The 21,321-nt window shown below is 36.4% G+C and overlaps 1 protein-coding gene across 7 annotated transcripts in view; it reads right to left on the bottom strand.

The window, feature by feature from the left end:
* The window catches only part of GOLGB1 (golgin B1), a 77,784-nt gene that overhangs the window by 31,266 nt on the left and 25,197 nt on the right, over positions 1 to 21,321 (bottom strand). For all 7 annotated transcript variants that reach the window (XM_058731235.1, XM_058731238.1, XM_058731237.1 and 4 more), the window contains 4 exons: positions 14,509 to 14,623; positions 12,002 to 12,075; positions 3,757 to 8,942; positions 1,009 to 2,923 (listed from right to left, as the gene is read on the bottom strand). In XM_058731235.1, coding sequence (XP_058587218.1) covers positions 1,009 to 2,923; positions 3,757 to 8,942; positions 12,002 to 12,075; positions 14,509 to 14,623 — 7,290 coding nt within the window. The remainder of the gene's footprint in view (positions 1 to 1,008; positions 2,924 to 3,756; positions 8,943 to 12,001; positions 12,076 to 14,508; positions 14,624 to 21,321) is intronic.

Here is a 21,321-nt window from a genome sequence, read left to right as displayed (position 1 = left end):
TTCGTGGGTTTGAGCCCCACATCGGGCTCTGTGCTGACAGCTCAGAGCCTGGAGCCTGCTTTGGATTCTGTGTCTCCCTCTCTCTCTGCCCCTTCCCCCACTCATGCTCTCTCTCTCAAAAATAAACATTAAAAAAAAATTTACAGGTAGGAGAAATGATCTCTTTACTCAGGCTAATCTTAAAAACTAGAATTTTCATATTCTGGACACTGGTCACTTTTTAAAATGGAAAATCCAACCTTTTGAAGCTCAGTTTATTTCCTATTTGGCCTAAGCACATGGCCTTGACAGAGTCAAGAACTGTCATGAAAGTGAAGGCAGTAATGTCACAAAGCAGAACCTGGCTTGGCTCATATAGTTCCAATTTTTGCCTCTGAATCTTGATAACCTGGAAGTTTTTAAGAAAACAGACCTCAATTAAACTACTGGATCCTGCTAAAAGCAGCAAAATTTTAGTATTAGAGATCCTCATTAGCTTTCTCTCAGATTGAAAAAAAGTTGGGTATTAAACTTATTTAAATTAACCATTTTTACATTTAACTTTTTTGGACAAATTAGGGTTGAGTTATATGTAAGTATGAGATGAACTGAATCCTCTCTACCCTTAATTCTACCAGATGACCTATTGCTAAACTGTCACTGTAAGAAGGCACTGAATGATCCCTATACCTTCATTCATTGAACTATGACAAATTCCGAAAATATTTATGTGTGTGTTTAAAATATATAAAACAGCCTCCATCTCTTCATTCTTTTGTAACCAACGGAGAGTTTTGTGCACAGAAAATCTGTAATTGTTTTTAAATGGAATGGCAGATTTAAAGTAATTTAAGTAATGTCTGTGTTTCTCTAAGAGCACACAGAATCTGTGAGATGGGTAATACTGTCTCAGAGTTCCCAGATAATATGTATAAGAATGTGCTTATCTTTTTTTCCATGGAGACGAAAATTATAAAGAAAGGCTCAAAAACTCCCAAACAAAGACCAGAAAGAGAACCAGACACTCACTAGTCGGTCTCTGTCATTTTGGAGTGATGACATAGCTTTTTTTAAACTCTGGACTTCAGCTAGGCTGGTCACAGGCTGGGCCGCAGACCTCTGCTTCCCCTCCTCCAACTTGCGGAATTTCTGCAGTTCATTCAACAGGTGATCTCTCTCATTCTGTAGACTGGCCATAGCCTTGGAAAAGGACTGCACTTGACTGTAAGAATCTTCTAGTTGTGAGGACAAGTGAAGCAGTTGCTCATCTTTGGACAAAAGCTGTTGGTTAAGTTTCTCAAGGTGAGGCAAGCTGCTATCCTCAGTGGAGTTCGCTGAAAGGGCAGCTTTAGAAACAAGAGCATCTCTCTCCCCGCTTAAGAGGCCCTGTTCTTCTCTCAGCTGTGCCAGCTCCTCGAGACTGGCCTCGTATTTCCTTTTCAGTTCATCAAGCTCCTCATTGGCATGATCCCTGCTATTTTGTAGGGAGTTCATAGACCTTCCGAAAGACTGGATTTGTGCTGTGAGATCTTTATTTTCTTTGGTGACCATGAGTAATTTCTGTTCCATCTCCACTAGATCTCTTGCTAGCTCTGCCACTCTCTCTTCTGCAGTTTCTGTTTCATTTCGCATTATCCCGGCATCATGGTGAAGATGCTTTAATTCTTTCTTCAGTTTATCTTCAATTTCACCCACTTTCTTGGCAGCTTCCTTCTGAACACAAATCAACTCCTTTTCCAGTTCTGTAATTCTCTTCTGAGAGGAGGAAAGGGTAGTACTTAACTTCTGTACTTCTTCTTCTTTTACTTTTAATTGGGCCTGAAATATCCCTAAAGTTCCTTCTTCTTGCAAGGCTGTCAACTGTTTCTTTAGTTGAGATATAGATGCATTCAAGCTCTCAATCTCTCTAGACAAACTTTGTTTCTCCTCCTCTAGAGCAAGTGAGGACCTCTGCAGATCCTCCTTTGCTTCCTCAGACTCCTTCAGCTTTCCTTCCAATTTAGCACATTCACTTTTTAGCTCCTTATTCTGCTGAAGTTGGGCTTCAAGTAGTTGTTTTTGCTGGCAGTCCTTTCTTGATATCACTTGGTTCAGGTCTTCTCTATACTGGATCAGTTCTGCATCTAATTTGGCATTCTCAGAATTGAGATCATCCATATGACTTCTCAAGCATCGAATTTCTTCTTTAAGCTTGTTATTCTCAGCAGCAGCTTCTTGGATGAGTTGATCTTTTTCCAAGATGACAGAGAGATGTCGCTCTTCCAGCTGTTGGTAGTCACCTACTATGCGGTCTCGGTCATCCTGGAGAGAAGACATGGATTTAACGAAGGAATTCAACTGAGCCTTCTGCTGCAAGTTTTCCTTCTTGATGGTTTTCAGTGTTTCCATAAGCTGGTTGGTTTTGTCAACAGCTTTTTTGTTCTCCTCTTCTAAGACAATATTCTCCTCTTCCTCCTGGGACAACAGGTTTTCCAATTCTTTAATTTCTTTATTATGTTGCTGATGTAGTTCAGCAACAGCTACTTGGATTGCCTGTTCCTTGGCAGAAAGCAGGCTTATAATCTTCTGCTCCTTCATGCTTATTTCTTCATGCAGCCTACTAGTCAGTTGTCTGGAGGCCTGAAGATCAGTCTCTAGCTGTTCATAACTGAACTTACAATTCTGGATGTCAGCCTCTTGCTGCTTTATGATCCCTTCCAAATTCTCTTTCTTTTCCTTACATTTTTCTAAAGAATTATTTAAATCAGTCGACTGGTCTCTGAGAATCTTAAGTTCTGATTCCAACTTAGCTAATTCATTCTGAGAACTGTGGTACAGATGCCGAGTCTCTTCTAGTTGGGACAAAAGTTCTTTGTTTTCCCCTTGCAGAGTATCACAGACCTTTTGTTGAAGCTGGACCTCTGTCTGGGCCTTGGACTCCCAAATTTGCTTATCATGTTCAAGCCTGGAAAAAAAGAGAGGAGGTCACTAATTACAGATTTCAAGGAAAAACTACCTGATGCCTAAGGAACACATACAACAAGTACTCAGACCTACAAATGAATCAATATTTATGATTCAAGGTGCTCATCCTTTTAATGAAGAGATATTAATATTAGTTCTATTGAGTGCTCTGTATCAAAGGTATATTGTACCTAAGGGTATTTCAGTCATAAACTCCCAAATATGTTGCTGATTTTAGTGACATGACTTTGCACACTCTAGAAAGCAATATTTTCTATTTTGTTTTACTTTGCTCCAGACAAGCTAATGTCTAGCTTCTTAAAGGAATTATCTTGGTGTGACAGACCATGAGGAAACCTGTCTCAGAGCAGAAAAATCCTATTAAAAGTGGAGGAGTACCACTTTTAATAGTTCCTGAGCTTGAAAAGTGATATAAAATTGGTGTTAGAGGAAAAGAACTCTAACAGGTATATGCAGTATGAATTAATGTGAAATATAGGGAAGAGAAAAGAGGAGATCATTTAGGAAGCTAAAGCAGTCATTTGGGAGTACCACAGTAAAAACCCAGACAAAGATAGTGGAAATGAAAATGAAAAGGGAGAAATCAAAGAGATCTCTCAATAGAAAGATGGGAAGAGAAGCAAACATGGATATTTCACCCTAATACTAGTCAAAAATCACTGAAAAAAAAAAAAGAAGCGAGGGAGAATATAGCTTCTAGAGAAGTCTAAGCCAAAATGAGTCCTGTAATATCAAAGGCAATAGAAATAGTTTAAATAGTGACTTTCTTTGCCTTCAGTTACATTTAGAAGAGCATAAAACTTCTCCATTTACCTGGAAATGTTGATCTTCAATTCTTCCATGTGGATGGACATCTGCCTAAGCTGATCCTTTAGAACACTGCAATTCTCCTCTTTGAGTCTAATTTCTTCTTCTTTTGTTTGAATAGCATCACTGAATTTCCTCTCCCACTTCTTGGCTTCATCTATCACCCTGTCCCGATCATCCTGGAGGGAAGACATGCTCTTAGTGAAAGCTGCAAGCTGGGCCACAGTACTATCAAGGTTTTCCTGAAGTTGCTTAACTTCCTTGTCTTTCTTGTTCAGAGTAATCTGAACCTCTCCAAATGTCTCTTCCAAGTGGACTTTCTCTCTACGCAAAGCATCCAGTTTCTCTTGCATGTTCTTCTTCTCTTTCAGGTGTTTCTCTTCTACCTGCTCCAGTCTCCGCTCCAGATCTTCATCTTTTTGTTTCATTTGGCTTTTAACTGATTCTTTGTTGGACTGAAGTTCCTTTTTCAACTTGAGATTATCTGCTAGGACCCTTGCTGCTTCACTTTGAGTGTCATCTAGCAGTACTTTGAAGCTAGCCAATTCTGTTTCTGCCTTCTTGCGGTGTTCATTGGCTTGAGCCAGATTTTCTTTGGTTATTTCCAAATCTTTTTGGGACTCTGTTTGAACAAACTCTAGGGCCTTTACAGTTCTCTCCAGAGCACTAATTTTCTCTTGATACCTGATGCAGTCCTTCTGCAGCTGCTTTACTTCTTGTTGTTTTTCTTTTAACAGCTCTTGAAGTTCCTTTGCATGGCTTTTATTGCCAGGTTCCTTCTGAGCACCTTGTATTTTCTCCAAATATTCCTTTCGTATTTCTGATTCCACCTGAGTTTTCTCCTTGACTAACTGCTGCTTTTCTTCTTCCAATTCACTCACACACTTTTTAAGGTTCTGCATTTCGGATTCCAGTAGCTCATTTTTTATTTGGGCATCTGTAACATCCTGATAGTAATTGCCAATGCTTCCATTAAGTTCTGCTAATTGATTCATAAGCCTCTCTTCCAAATCATCTTTCTCTTCTTCTGCTGTCTCCTTTAGCTTGGTAACTCTGGCAAGTTCTTCTTGCATTTGCTGATTTGATAGGTTTATTTTGGTTATTTCTTTCTGAAGTATTTTTAGTTCATCATCCTTTGCTGATATTTGACTCTGTAAGGTACTTCTCTCATTTTCTAAAGTCTGGTTAAATTCTCTTTCTTTCTGCTTCTCTTCCTCTAATTCAGCAATTTTTTCTTTGAGCTGATCAATCTGCTGCAGGCAGTTATTAATTTCATCATTTGAACTGACATTCTCATTTTCATCAGGCTTCTTGGCACTGTTCTCAGATGGAACAGATTCTGAATATTCAGTCCTTGTGCTCATGTTCAGAGAGCTTTGTTCATTAGAATCACCTGGGACAGACTGTGTTGTCCCTTCAAAGATATCCCTTTGGTTATCAGGTTTCTCAGTGGCCTCCAGGCTACCTTGTTTGGATACAGTACCTTCAACCTGATGCTTTAAATCTCGAACCTCTTCACATAGAGAGTCCTTCTCAGTCATTAAAGCCTCAAACTCCTTAGAAAGGGTTTTATACTCTGTTTTGACCCTTTCCAGTTCTTCTTTCAAGTTGGAATTGGAAGAAAGAAGTGCTTCCACATCATCATTCGATGTACCTCCTCCAGAATGTACCTCTGCTCTAAGCCGGTCATTCTCTTCTTCCAATTCTAGGATTTTCTGTTGTTTAGATTTAGCAAACTTTCTCATCTTTTCTTTCATTTCCTCCATTTCCCGTTCAGCTTCCTGTAATTGCTTTTCTGCCTCTTTCTTGTTTGCTTCTGTGCTTCTCAACTTGCCATACAGTTCTTGCTTCTCTTGCCTCACAGTTTCCACGACATGCTGAATCCTTTCTGCCTCATTACTAACATTCTCATACGACTGCAGAAGGATTTCATACTCCTTTTGTAACTCTTTGTGTTTCTCTTGCCACTCAGCGCTTTCTGCAATCTTAGAACATTTCAAAGATTCAATTTCCTTCACTAAGTTTTTCTTGTCTTCAGTAAGATCCTCCAGAGCTAATTTCAGACTTTCACAAGAGCCATTGAGACTTTGATTTTCCATTAAAGATCTGTCCATTTCTGTAATGAGCTTGTCTCTTTCTTCCTGAAGAAGAGCTAACTTTCCTAAGAATGTATCTTTTTCTTTATTTTGAGCAGAAACTTGGCTTTCCACATCTGCCAGAGACTTAGTGAGATGTTCAATGGTTTCTCTGGCCAAAGACAATTCCTCTTGGAGACTTTTGTTTTCTTTTAGTGCTTCCTTTCGAGAAATAAGAGCAGCTTGCAGTTTCCTCTGTATTTGTTGCTTTGCTTTACTTTCTTCCCCAGTCTCCTCTGGTTTTTGCTTCATTTCACAAAGTTCCCCCTGCAACTGCTTTATCTTCTCATCATGTTCTTTGGCTTGCATTTCCAGCTGTGTATGGAGAGCCTTGATTAAATCCTCTTGTTCCATTATCTCTGTCTGTACTTTCATAAGCGCCTCTTCTTTCTCACTAAGCTGTCCAGAAAGGTATCTAACTTCTTCTTCCTTTTTGCTTAGGAGTTTCTGCAATTCATCTAGTTCAGGCTGTAATTCTCTTAAATGTTCTAATCCAGCAATTTCTAGCTGACTGCTTTCCAACTTCTGCCTCAGGCTTTCTGCATGGGTTTCAGCCGCATGGGATGCTGTCTTCAGGCTCCGGATTTCCAAATCCTGTTTATTTATCTGCGCTTGTAACTGAAATACCTCTTCTGATTTTTTAGTGAGCTCACTTGTCACAGAACTAATCTTCAATTCCAACTCCTCTTTCTGGGCCTCTATCTCTTTCAGCTGGTTCTTAATCTGGACAACAGAAGTACTGCTCTGCAGAGCATCTGCATCTCTAGGAGAAAGCAAGTCAGATTCTGAAACAGATTGAGCAGGTTGCTGCTCTGTGGCTTTGAATAAAGGTTCTTTTAAACTTTGATTTGGAGGTCCTGGATCCTGCTGGTCGATGCTCAGGAGTTTTCTGTCTACAGACTCCTTTACTTGAATCTGGAGTTGTCTTAGTTGGTCTCCGATGTCCTCATTTTCCTTCCTCTGCTCATCAAATTGATCTCGTAAGTGATTATAATCATCCTTCTGTTGCTTTAGCTCCTCTCTAAGATGTCTTTCTTTTTCTTGTGCCTTCTGTAGAATCGCCTTTCGAGAGGTTAACACCTCCTGTAGTTTCTTTTGAAGTTGCTCCTTTTCTTTTTCAAGGTCCAGCATCTTTTCTTCCAGCACTGGTTTCCAGTGTTCTCCACTGCCCACACCAGGTGGACTGATGGCCACTGTTTCTTTTACAGGTGCTGCTGAGTCTCCATCACCTACATCCTTGTTACCTGTGGTTAACTTTTGGATAACTGCTTGGTTTTCAATGATTTCTGCTTGCAGCAAATCTATTTTGTTTGTCATCTCTTGCAGGTTCTGATTCATCTGTTTGATCACAGCCTGTAACTCTTCTTCAGCTGCTACCTTCTCTTCTAAATCCTTCCTTACATGCTCTAGCTCCACCTCTTTCTCAGATATTATCTGTTTTAAAGAAATTTCTATTTCTTGGCACTTAGCAGTCACACATTTTTCTGAGTCTTCTTTGCTTTCTTTGTCTTCTTCCATTTCTCTCTTCTCACTCTCATTGAGTGGGATCTCTTTCGTAGATTCATCTTTCGCTTTGGCCAATTCCTCTTCTAATCTACTGACTCTCTGTAAAAGTTCCTTTCTGTTAATAAGAGCTGCCTGGAGCTTTCTCTTTCTCTGTTCACTTTCTTTCTTTACAAGGTCTAATTCATGCTGAAGTTCTTCTTTACTTAGGAGCCCTGCTGGGTTCAGCTCATCATAATTCTGTTTAAGGCCAGAAACAAGTTCTTTATCTTCTTCTATCTGCTCTTTTTTTGCCTCTTCAGCCCTGGATAATAAGTTCAACTGTTCTTTAAGAGTCTTAATTTCAATCCCAAGAGAAAACTTCTCCTCATTAAGCTGAACCATTTTCTCAGTCATACTGAAGCTGATTTCCGTCACTTGCTGATCCTTCTCTATGATGGTTTGTCGGAGGGTTTCCACATCTCTTTTTTTCTCTAATAAGAGTTGATCCATTTTTGCTATTTCAAGTTCCTTCTGTGAAAGAACCTGAGAAAGTTCTTCCATCTTATTTGATATATTTCTTACACATTCTGCGCCTTCAAGAACTTCATTTTCCTTCTTCTCCAGCTGGCTTTGCAGGCTTTTTATCAGTGCACTCTGCTCAGAAAACTGAAGCTGCAAACCATCGAGTTCATTCTGCAAAACTTCAATCTTCACATCTTTAGATTTGGCCTCTATGCTGAGACTGTGGATCTGTTCAGTAAGCAAGTTGTGATGAGTCATTTGACTTTCATAGTCAAGTCTTCTTTGCCTTTCTGCTTCTGCAAGGCTCACTTCCAGTTGTTGTACCTGAGCCCTCAGTTCCGTTACCACACTAAGTTCTTTTACCTGGGAGAGAAGTTGGTCTCTTTCTTCAGACAAAGCAGTGAATGCACTGTTGGTATTTTCGGCATTTTTCCTAAACTCATCAATCAACTGGGTTAGGTTGCTGATTTCTTTAGCTTTCTCATCTAAATTTTCCTCATAGATTTCCTCTGCTTTATGAGAGCTTATCTCGAGCTCCAAAATTTGCCTTTTTAGCCTTTCCAATTCATCCTGGTGACACTGACAAATTCCTGGTACAGCAGAAAGGGATTTATCAACATCATCCTGTTTGGTTGATTTTAATTCCATTTCAGTGTCATTTAAAGATATTTCTTCAGATGTTCTATTTTGATGTTTAGTACTCATCTGCTTTTCTTTTTCAAGTGTTGGAAGACTGCTCCCTTCATGTGGCATTGGGGGAAAATGTTGCCCTGTATCTTCAGGCAATACTTTCATGCTAACTGTAAGTATTCCTTCACTTTCTGCCTGCTTCATTTCTTTCTGGTCAGGGACCTCAGCGTCCTCCTCGGCCTTTTTCCCCTGGAGCTGCAGCTTAAGAAATGCAATCTCTTCTTGAGCTTCTTTCATTTCCAGCAATAAAACGGACAGTTCTTTATGTTTCTGAGAAAATGTGTTGTCTAAGACATCTTGTCCACTCTCCTCAGCAGAAGAGCTACTCTTGCCGAGTCCGGTAATATCAACCATGTTGACCTATTTTTTAAAAAAGAAAGGAAAAGCCTCAATCAGATGTCTTATAAGAAAGAGCCTAACTAAAAACTCATATTTCAGGCATTTTTCAAAACCTGAAAATCTCTAGTCCAAACCTCCTTCCATAAAGCTGCTAAATACTTTTAAAATCAGTTATTATTTCCCAAACTGGACCTCTGTGTGAGAGTACCCTGTCAATCCTATATTGAGGTCAAGCCATATTCATAAGACCTATATAGTAGCCTGGAACTCCTTTTCTGGATATCCCGTACTTGGGAAACTTTTTCTTTGGATTAAAATTCCTATTTGTTTCTCTTGAGAATTGCTTAAAAATAAAAAGAAAAGCAGGAAATGCATTAAATTTTGCTTGATCCCACACCAAAAAGGAAGTTATGAGATCCTTTTTCCTAAACTATCCGTTGAAATGGGAAATATTACATAAGATAGCCATTACCACCAGATAAGTGGATCATTAAACAAGTAGGTTGAGATAAACTACCATAATCAAATAACCAAAAAGAAGTTCCACTGAGGGGTGGGTATGAAATTACAGACTTGTCTGACAAAATATTAACCATTATTATTACAAAGATAGCTGTGTTAGACTGCTTAATCCATATACATTGTTTCTATAATTGTCTTCCTAGGAAACAAAATCAGTGAATCTCCTGGTAAATTTCATTAGAACTTTACTAAATTGAGTTTGGAGACAGTGTACACAATGAAATCTCCACCTTTGCCAACAGCACCATTTTTTTTCCCCTGAAAAAAATTCCAATTTGATAGGAGGGAAAAATCCCCACAGGACTGTCAAATAATGTAGTGGCCAAGAGTACAAGCTCTGCAATCCAACTGAGTTCACATCTTAGCTCTGCCATTTACTAGCAAAAGCTGGCACACAGTAAGTATCCAATGAATATTAGCTACTATGTTGGTAACATTCTCAGCCATTGAATAAGAAAAAATATTCATCACTTTAAAATTATTATTTCAAGAAAGGTTATAATTTTTCATAAGCATTATTTTTAATCATTTAAAATTCTCTGCTGTCTGCATTATTCATAATCAAATTTCTGGAGATTAACACTGGACAGAGTATTTAAGCACATGGAAAAAGCTCCTTTTATAATTTCTTCAGGTCACATGCTTATTTATCCATCCCTATATACACTAAAGACCTGATATAGTCAAGACATCACTTTCTGCCAGAAGACCTCAATATAATTCCTTTTTTGTTCTCTCTCTCGCCCTAAGTATATTTGTTTCCTCTTCTCCATCATGCCAGTTCACTCACTCTCTTCCTTCCCTTGGTCACACCCTCTGCTGCTCTCCATGAGATCTACTAAGTTCAATCAACTTTTTGACTCAGGTGAAAAATCAATGTTATCCCTAAGATATATACCCAATGTTATACCAGAGAACTTTGTTTTTTCCAGCCACTCTCATTACTTTTTCTGCTAATACTAGCCTTTCCCTTTCAGCTGAGCTTATACTTTCTATGCACCTTTTCTACTCACTTTCTCTTACCCCAAAGGATTATCTTAGGCACCCTTCCTTTTGCAATTTCTTTGTGTGTGTGTGTGTGTGTTTTTTTTTCCCCTTTCTTTTCCCTTGTTCTCTGTTTTTGTGTTCTCCCTTCTGGTATTGTTTTTCTTTTTCTTTTTTTTTTAATGTTTTTATTTATTTTTGAGACAGAGAGAGAGAGAGAGAGAGCATGAGCAGGGAGGGGCAGAGAGAGAGGGAGTCACAGAATCCAAAGCAGGCTCCAGGCTCCGAGGTGTCAGCACAGAGCCCAACATGGGGCACGAACTCACGGACCGTGAGATCATGACCTGAGCTGAAGTCAGACGCTTAACTGACTGTGCCACCCAGGAGCCCCTGTTTTTCTTTTTCTTAAGAAATTACCATCTTTCTTACCTGTTCCTCTTTTTTGATCTAAGTTATCTTGTTTTCACTAGATACTACTGCTAAGCATCTTAAAACATTAAGCACCTGCTTGGCCAAACACGACTCATTTTTACTCTGCCAGTATCCATATAATGCTATAACTTTCAAATTTTAGTTTCCTTTTGCCAAGTTTGTGAACAGCACATCAGCAGTCCCATAAAAAAATACTAAATATAAGTATAATGGTTAATTTTATTGTCAACTTTGCTAAAGCATAGTACCCAGATACGTGGTCAAACATTATTCTAGAATTATTCTACATGTGTCTGTGAAGGTATTTTTTAGGTGAAATAAACATTTAAATCAGTAGGCTTTGATTACCCTCCATAACGTAAGTGGGCCTCATCTAATCAGTTGAGGCCTTAACCAAAAAAAAAAAAAAAAAAAAAAAAAGACTGACAACCTCCAAACAGAGGGAATTCTGCCACCAGACTGCCTTTAGACTCGAACTGTAACTCTTCCCTCGGTCTCTAGCCTGCTGGCCTACCCTCTAGATTTTGGATTTGCTAGCTCCCACAATTGCATGAACTAATTCCCTTAAAATAAATCTCTCTCTCTACATATATACACACTCCCTATTTTGTTTCTCTGAAGAACTCTAATATAATTAAGCAGACACTTCTATTAAGAAGTTACATTATTCTTCAAGGCCACTTATGACTCTATCACTGACTTCTTAAAACAACAGAATATTTAGGAATCACACATTCTTATAAGTAATTTCAGGTTATAAAAAGCACCATTCTTCAAAAATACTCTTTTTAGTATAATCCTAAATGAAACTATGCCAATTTAGTGGAGGGGAACTAGAGATTTTATCTAATCTCCTCACTGAGAAACTTTTCCGAGATGGGCAAAGAAGTTGAGATAAATAATAACCCAGTATGAGAAATGAATTATCAAATCCCAAACAAATGGCTACTATACTTGTATTCTGGTTCAGGACAAATAAAAAAAAAAAATCCAATATTTTGATATAAATGAGACCAAATGGGAAATAATAACCATTATAACTTTCTCTGTCAACATTAGAAAGTTGCTGAAATGTTTAGGTTTGAAGCTAACTTCTCTTGATCTAGTTCACATTCTGGTTATTTTAAGAACATATCACTTACCTCACTGACTTCTCTATCTGCCTCTCCACTTCTATTCTGAGCCTCCAGGAGAGTAATCTGAGAAGACAGTTTTTCTGAAAGTCACAAAATAAATATCCTTAGATGATTTATGTAGAGTGTTTGAGAAAACAGAGACATGATTGTGTGTGAGGCTATTTGAGATGCATGATATAATCCAAGAGGAAAGAAATAAACAAAATAGTTTTGGGAAGATAAAAGGCTTATTTTATCAAAAAGAAATGGCAAGAGAAGACGTGATATAAGACAGAATGGTGGGGAAAAAGACAGAATGGTTCTAGGTGATGATAGTTAATCTGAATGAAGTATATAAATAGTGGAGGGCTTTAGAGGAGAAGGATGCCAGAGCATGTTAAGAGTAGCAGCTATTTCTGTGGCACAATTTGGGACTTCTAGGGTAATAAATTTGCCTTGATTTATCCATAATCCTACTGTGTTCATAATATACATCTTACATTCATATAGCACTTAAAGGTCTTCAATGTTCTTTCACATATGTTTATAAAGACAACAAATTTTAGCACTAGAACACAGCTATCTAATCTCCTCAATGACCATATAAAGAAACATTGAAATGACATGACCTACAGCTAGTTCACAGAGAGCTGGGATCATAATCCAATCTTCTAAGTTCTACCCCATGTTCTATTTTGATACATATATCTAAAAAGGGTAGTAGTACCTTGGAGGATAAAAACACTGAGTATTAACATGCCCCCAAGAAGTTTATACTCTTTCTGAGAAGCTAAGACAGATATGTTAAAGGTAAAAAAAGCATTTTATACTACATCTAAATGTCTTAACATGACCTACATGGGCTCTCATGAGTTGACCCCACCTATTCTACAACCTTTTCTTCTGCACTGGCCTTTTTTTGCTCACTCTCCTCCCAAAATACTGGCTTTATTTCTGTCTGCAAACATATCAAGTTTATTCAGATTTCATGGTATTTGCACTGCTTTTTTCTCTGCTTGGAATGCTTCTTTCTTGGCCTTTTTGCATGGCTGTCCCCTTTTCTTCATTCAGGTTTCAAGTTCTCAGAGAGGCCTACCCTAATGACTCTAATGTTGCTTTCCTCTCCCCCCAGGCATACTTGCAGTTATCTATTTTATTTTTATCCTAATACTTATCATGTTCTGAAATTTTCTTATTTATATATCTGTTCATGGCCTATCTTCCCCTGTAATGTGTTAGGCAAGTTATCACAGCAACTAGATTACTGCTTGGCACATAGAATAGGTACCACAGAAATCTGCTAAATGAATGAATGACAATTCATGAAACAAATGAATTTGAGACAGTATATAATGTGTTCAGACATCTCACAAGATTATTTGAGGAAGAGGTACAGTGGTAGAAATGGAAGTGCAAAAGGGGAGTTGAATAGAATATGACACATAAAGCAAAGGTAACCTAAAACCAAACACAAAAACTAATGCAGAAAACCTTAAGGGCAGTGATCCTTGCAGGAAAAAGCAAAGAGAATGGAACTTGTGTAACACCTCTAAACTATAATGAGCTACATGACAGCGATAGGCACTGTTTGCAAAACTGCAAAATAAGCATCATGGATAAAGTCTCAAAGAAGTGCTTTAAGTGGGTTGATTAATGAGCTGAATTTGTGGTGTTCTTTATATATTAGCAATGGTGGGAATAGTCTAATACAGATATATAATCCCCAGCTAAGTAGAACTGAAAAATGGTTAAGGTGGAAATACTGTCTCTAGAGTTTAAGAAAGGTACAAACTTGGGGCACCTGGGTGGCTCAGTTGGTTAAGCATCCAACTTCAGCTCAGGTTATGATTACACAGTTCGTGAGTTCAAGCCCCTTGTTGACAGCTCAGAGCCTGGAGCCTGCTTCAGATTCTGTGTCTCCCTCTCTCTCTCTGCCCCTCCCCCACTCGGGCTCTGTCTCTCTCTCTCTCTCTTTCTCAAAAGTAAATAAACATTAAAAAAATAAAAAGAAATGGTACAAACTTTACTTGGTAAAGTACCCTAGTTGAGGTCTGAAAGATGAGTAAGAATTAGCCTGACTAAAGGAAAGGGATAGGGTTGTAAGTAGTATATAGCATGAGCAAAACTCAAAATGTTTTCTACTTTTGGACCTTTATTTTACACTGATCTCTGTTACTTCATCCCCAAAATGTATTACCGGGAATACCCTTTCTCTCATCATTTTGCCTCTTTAAAAATTCATCCTCTTATTAAGGTCCTATTCAAGCCATGCTCCTGAAAAGATCCCTTGACCACTCCAAAATACTGATATCCTACAGCATTTACATCCCATAATGTAAAATGTTATACTTACATAAACACGGGTATGATGCTCTAATTGTTCATTGTGTATTAGTCCTATCTTTAATAACCACCAGCTGTGCTAAGATCATTGTCATCAAATCAGAAAATCTACATGTTATACATGTATAGTGATAAAAGTAGAAGCATGTGGGTTGAGAAGACAGAGAATTATGGTTTTCATTTATACGTACCATTCTCAGCTTTCAGCTCCTCCAGCTCTATAGAACTAAGGAGCAAAGCTCTCTTTTCATTCTCTAGTTCTATCACTTTCTTCTGCAAAAAGGCAATATTCTCCTCAGTGACTACCTAAAATGTAGAAAGACAACAAATCAATGATTCTCAGTGAAAAACCCTCACATAATGCCCAGATAGCCTCTGGCATTTTTGTCTTCTAAAAGTTCTCCAGCCATGAAAATACTTTAAATATGGCATCTACGTATTTGCCTAGCTCATCTTTAAAGTAATGCTTTTTATCAGAAGATAGAAAAATTTTCACACAAACTTCTAGTTCATTGGCTTTCAAATTTAAGAATAGGCACTGGATTACAAAGACAGAAATCTCAAGTCTATTGCACAACAAAAAACATTTTCAGGTCCATAAGTAACATTACAAAGTTTGCTTAATGCCACTTGATAACCAGATCACTCTCTTGTAGGAGACTAAACATGAAGAAGAACAGGGACAAAAGTTAATATATAATCTTTAAAAAGAAGAACAGCCATAACTGTTTTTGTTTTTTCCAAGGATAATAAAAATTATCTTGTGCTTCATTTATGCATCCATATTGGTTTCGTTTTCCTAGTGAGGCAAATATCTCATTAGGACACATCTTTAGTTGTCTGTCGTTTTATACAGGTTTTTCTTCGCCAAGGGGATTTTCTATACAATTCTTCGTAAAAGTGTAGGATTTTTAAGCCTTGATAGTCTTTACAGCCTACTCAGCCCCAAATCTTCACTTAATGTTTAAAGAAATGGCAAGAGATGAGTTTAAGGATTCTATGACTTATTCTAAGGGAAGTTCCCGGTTTGCATTACAAGGAGCAAGTAAAACACTGACAGAAAAGCCTCAGAATGAGATCTTGAAAAACAAGGAAACAGACTTTGGGGCAAACACACCTGCCAGAGTGTGAGAGGGAAATCAATGAAAGAAGAAAAAATGAATTATCAAATCCCAAATAAGAAAAAACGGTACAGCTAAATCCAATCGTATCAATAATTACATTAAATGAACACTAAACACTCTAAAGTAGAGATTATGAGAAGAAATAAAAGAGCATAACCAAACTTTATGCTGCTTTTAAGACATTCACTTTTTTTTTTTGAAATTTATTGTCAAATTGGTTTCCATACAACACCCAGTACTCATCCCAAAAGGTGCCCTCCTCAATACCCATCACCCACCCCCCATCAACCCTCAGTTTGTTCTCATCAGTTTTTAAGAGTCTCTTATGCTTTGGCTCTCTCCCACTCTAACCTCTTTTTTTTTTTTTTTTTTTTTTTTTACTTCCCCTCCCCCATGGGTTTCTGTTAAGTTTCTCAGGATCCACATAAGAGTGAAAACATATGATATCTGTCTTTCTCTGTATGGCTTATTTCACTTAGCATAACACTCTCCAGTTCCATCCATGCTGCTACAAAGGGCCATATTTCATTCTTTCTCATTGCCACGTAGTACTCCATTGTGTATATAAACCACAATTTCTTTATCCATGCATCAGTTGACGGACATTTAGGCTCTTTCCATAATTTGGCTATTGTTGAGAGTGCTGCTATAAACATTGGGGTACAAGTGCCCCTATGCATCAGTACTCCTGTATCCCTTGGGTAAATTCCTAGCAGTGCTACTGCTGGGTCATAGGGTAGGTAAGACATTCACTTTAAAGAAAGAGTAACTTGAAAGTAAAAGGATAGAAAAGAATGTACTATACAAACACTAAACATCAGAAGACTAGAGTTCTTTCATTAATATCAGATAAAAAAAGAACTTCAAGTAAGGAAATGTTACTAGAGATACAGTAACATTTTATAAATGAAATAAGGAACATTTCCTCAGAAGACATAAAATCATAAATGTAAAGGTAATTAATAACAGAAATTCAAATTACGAAGAAGCAAAAAATGACAATTAAAAGGAAAAATAGACAATTCCAGAATCCAATAACTACAGAATATACATCCTTTACAAGTGCACAAGGTATGATCACCAAGAAAGACCACAGGCTGTATCATAAAACAAGTCTCTAAAAAATGTCAAAGGATTTTAAATCATATACAGCATATTATCTGATCACAATGAAATCCAATTACAAATCAATAATAATAAAATATCTAGAAATAAAACCAAATTTCTAGATATTAAACAACACACTTCTAAATAATCCACAAAGAAGAAATCGCAAGGAAAATGAACAATAAAAAATGAACAATAAAAAATATATCAAACTATGGACTTTGAGAGAATTGTGTAACTTTAAATGAAAAATGCTTATATGAGGGAAAAAAACTTAAACCTTTGATATAAAGTTCTACCTTGAGAGGTTAGCAAAAGAACAACAAAGTAAAACCAATTAAGTAGAAAGAAATACCAGAAAGCAACAATCAATGAAAGTGAAAACAGACCAGTAACAGAGAAAATCAACAAAGCCAAAGCTAGTTCTTTGAAAAGATTTTAAAAAAATAAGAAGTGGAATAATTGCTAGTAACACTGCTCAGGAAAACAAAGCATAAATTGAGGGAATTTTGATCAAAGGATACACACTTGCAGTGAGAAGATGAACAAATTCTGTCCTGGAGAGCTAATTTACAGCACTGTGATACACAATTAATGATACTGTATCACATACTTGAAAGTTGCTGAGAGACTAGATCTTCAATATTCTCACCACAAAACAGAAGTGTTAATTATGTGACATGATGGAGGTGTTAGCTAAGGCTAAGGTAATCATACTGTAAAATATAAATGAATCAAATCAATACTTTGTACACCTCAAACTTATACAATGATGTATCAATTATATCTCAGTTTTTAAAAAACAATAGGGACTGGGGTGAGGGTGAGTGCCACTAAAAAGCTATGGGCATTAAAAGGATAAAGAGGGAATATTATAACCAACAATATGACAAAAACTAGACATCTTCAATGAAATGGGCAAAATCTCAACAACAATAACAAAAAAACCCAAACTGACATAAGATGAAAAAAATCTTATTAGCATTATACCTGTAAAAGAAATTCAATTTCTTTCTTTCTTTTACAATTTTAGATTCAGACGGTCTCACTGTTGAATTCTTTCAGACATTTAATACCAATCTTAAACTCTCAGAAAATAAAAAGGAACACTTTCAAGCTTGTCTTATGAGGCCAGCACAATCTTAATATCAAAATCTGACAAAGATATTATAAAACAAAGAGAAAATTATAGACTGATATCCTTCATGAATATGGATACCAAATCCTTCACAAAATAGTAGCAAATCAAATTCAGTAATGTATTAAAGGGATAATACTTCATGACCAAGTGGGATTTATCCCAACAACACAAGGCTGGTTTAATATTAAAATACTGTACCACATTAACAGAATATAAAAGAAAATCCATATGTGCATTTAGAAAAATGCAGAAAAAGCATTTGACAAAATTCAATGCCAATTCTCAGAAAACTAGAAATAGAGGGGAATGTCCTCAATCCAGTAAAGGACATTTATTGAAAACCTAAAGTTAATGGTAAGCATAGCTAATGGTAAAATATGGAACATTTTCCCATAAGATCAGGAACAATGCAAGAATCTCACCACTTTATGAAATAGTGTAATGAAAATGAAGGTCCTAGCTATTGCATAAAAAAAAGAAAAACATAAAGATTAGAAAGAAGTAAAAGTCATCTTTATTTGGAGATGACATGACAGTTTACTTAGAAAATCCAAGGAATCTATAAAAAGAGACTAGAACTAATAAAATGAATATTTGTCAAGTTCAGATAATATAAAGTTACTAAGCAAAATTCAATTGTACATTTACATATTAGCAGCAAACAGCTGGAAACTGAAATTAGAATAATTCCATCTACAATAGCATCAACAGGCATTAACTACTTTGGAATAAACTTTTAAATGTGCACAGCCCCTCCAATGAAAACTATAAAACATCATGAAGGAAATTAAAGAAGATAAAAATAAGTGGGAAAATATACTACATTTGCTCATGGATTGATAAGTTCAGTAGTGTTAAGATGTCAATTCTCCCTAAATTGATCTATAGATTCAACACAGTGCCAACTCAAAATCCCACCCAGCTTTCTTTCGTTTTTTTTTTTTTTTAATACAATTTGAGAACACAGACTATATACTTTCTGTGGATATGTACCTGTAATAAAGCGATCTTGAATAGAAGAACAAAATCAAAAGACTTGTACTACTTGACTTCAAGACTAACTACACTCTACAGTAGTAAAGACAGTGTGTTACTGGCCTAAGGACTGACAAATAGATCAAGACAACAGAATACTAAGTTCAGAAATGGACCTAGTAATCATTTGATTTTCAACAAATATACCAAAGAAATCCAATGAGGAAAGTAAAGTCTTTTCAAGAAATAGTGCTGAAACAACTGGACATCTATATGGGGGAAAAAAATAAGCCTTGACCCTTACCTTACACTACACACAAAAATTCTGAGGTTCAGAGACTTAACTGGGAAGGCTAAAACCGTAAAGCTTGTGGAAGAAAACAAGACAAAAACTTCATGACTTGGCATTAAGCAAAGGTTTCATAGTTAGGGCACAGAAAATTATAACAATAAAAAAAAATTGATAAATAACAGGTTTCATCAAAATTATAAAATGTCTACTAGTTAAAAGACATGAAGAATATGAGTAGGAGGCAAGCCACTGTGTGGGAGAAAATAGTCACGAAACAGATTTGAAAATAAATTGGCATTCAGGATATATAAAGAATCCCTACTACTTGATAATAAAAAGACAAAGAACTTCAATTTTTAAATGGGGGAATAACTTGAAAAGACACTTGATCAAAATAAGATATATAAAGCCAGGAATCTCAAGAAAAAATGTTCAATATCATTTTTCATCAAGGAAATGCAAATTAAAACCAAGCACCCATTAAAATGGCTAACATTTTTTAAATTGACAATATCAAATCTTGGAAAAGATGTGGAACAACTAGAACTCTCATATATTTTAGATGGCAATGTAAAATAATACAACCACTTTGGGAAATGATTCGGCAGTTTCTTATAAAGCTAAATACATACGCTATGGCCCAGCAATTCCTCAACTAGTATTTACTGAAGATAAATGAAAACGTATGTCCTCACAAATACCTGTACAAGAATGTTTATAGCAGCTTAATTCATAATGGCCAAAGCCCAGGAAATCATCAACAGGAAATTACAGCACAGTCATGCAAAAGGAAAATGCAATATATTCACAAAATTAAGTACTTCTCAGCAATATAAAAAGTACAGTATGATATATGCAGCAATATGGATGAATCTCAAAACAGGCTGAGTGTAAGAAACTTTACACAAAAGAGCACATATATTTACATGACTCTGGAAAATAGGCAAAATTAATCTGTGGTGAAAAAACAGAACATTGGTCATCTCTAGAAGGTTAGGATGTGATTGGCTTCAAAAAGGTATGAGAATACTTCGTGGGCAGATAGTGATATATCTTGATAGGGATTTGGGGTAACAGTAGTGTATGCATTTGACAAAACTCAATGAATGGTACATTTAATATTTATACATTTCATGTTTCTAAATCTTACTTCAAAAGAAAAAAAACTATAAATAAATATTAAAATCTAGTCAATGATATGCATGTTGGAATATTTAGAGAAAAATGTATCTACAACTTCCTGTGAAATACATAAAAAATTAAGATGAAGTAGTGGATGGATAAATGGATAGATGTTTTATAAAGCAAATACAGTAAGATGTTTTGTTTTGTTTTGTTTTGCTTGTTTTTTAGTAAAATGTTGATAGAACCCAGATAGTGGATATAGAGGTATTCACTATCATATTCTTTAAATTTTTTGAAATTATTGAAAAATGTCTTTAAACATTAGAGGGAAAAGTTGTGATTTTGAGAACAGAAGAGATTGGAAAGCTAGATGCTAGAAGCCAGGAAACAAAAATTTTTATCAGTGTACAGTACTGCCCAGGGACCATGGAACTCTTGCTGGTCAATATGTTTGTCAGTTTGGAAGGGTATAGCTTATAAAGGAGATGAATGAATCCAGTTATCCCAGCTTGACACTAGCCAATTAAGAGCATCAAACTAACTATCCTTGTTCTGATAATCATGCTCCATAACAGCCTTATGATGATTACAATCTAGCTTCTCACAGAGATTTTTACAGAAGGAAAAGAGAATATATGGGCCAATCAACAGCTAATTGGCAATTAAAGTTTCTACTGTTACTTAATGAGAGCATTATGATTTCTATAATAGACTTAAACATCTGGTTAGATGAAATTGTGTACATTAAAGCTGATCAAATCTCAGTCTACCAAAAACAAAATTGACTTCTCAGCTGATAAAAGGGATTATAAAATCAAAAATAATGATTTATTTCCAAATCAGAATTCTAAGACCTTAGAATCAGAAAGGCTCCTGAGATCATGGTACTTATTACCTATTATTTCCTCATTAATCACTGTTCAGACATAAATTAATGGCTTTCATGATTCCTTTCAAATGGAATCACCTCCAAAAAAGCATTTTATCAGGGCGTCTGGGTGGCTCAGTTGGTTAAGTGTCTGACTCTTGGTTTCAGCTCAGGTCATGATCTCACAATTTCTTGAGTTTGAGCCCCATATCGGCCTCTGCACTGACAGTGTGGAGCTTGCTTGGGATTCTCCCTTTCTCTCTGCTCTTCCCCTGCTCACACCCTCTCTGTCTCTCTCAAAATAAATAAATAATTTTTTTTAAAAAAGCATCTTATCAGGCAGAAGAGACAGAAAGTTTATACTACTTTCTG

The sequence above is a fragment of the Neofelis nebulosa genome, chromosome 5 (assembly GCF_028018385.1).
Source record: "Neofelis nebulosa isolate mNeoNeb1 chromosome 5, mNeoNeb1.pri, whole genome shotgun sequence".
Taxonomy (NCBI): Eukaryota; Metazoa; Chordata; class Mammalia; order Carnivora; family Felidae; genus Neofelis; species Neofelis nebulosa.
This window is presented reverse-complemented; position numbering and strand designations above follow the sequence as displayed.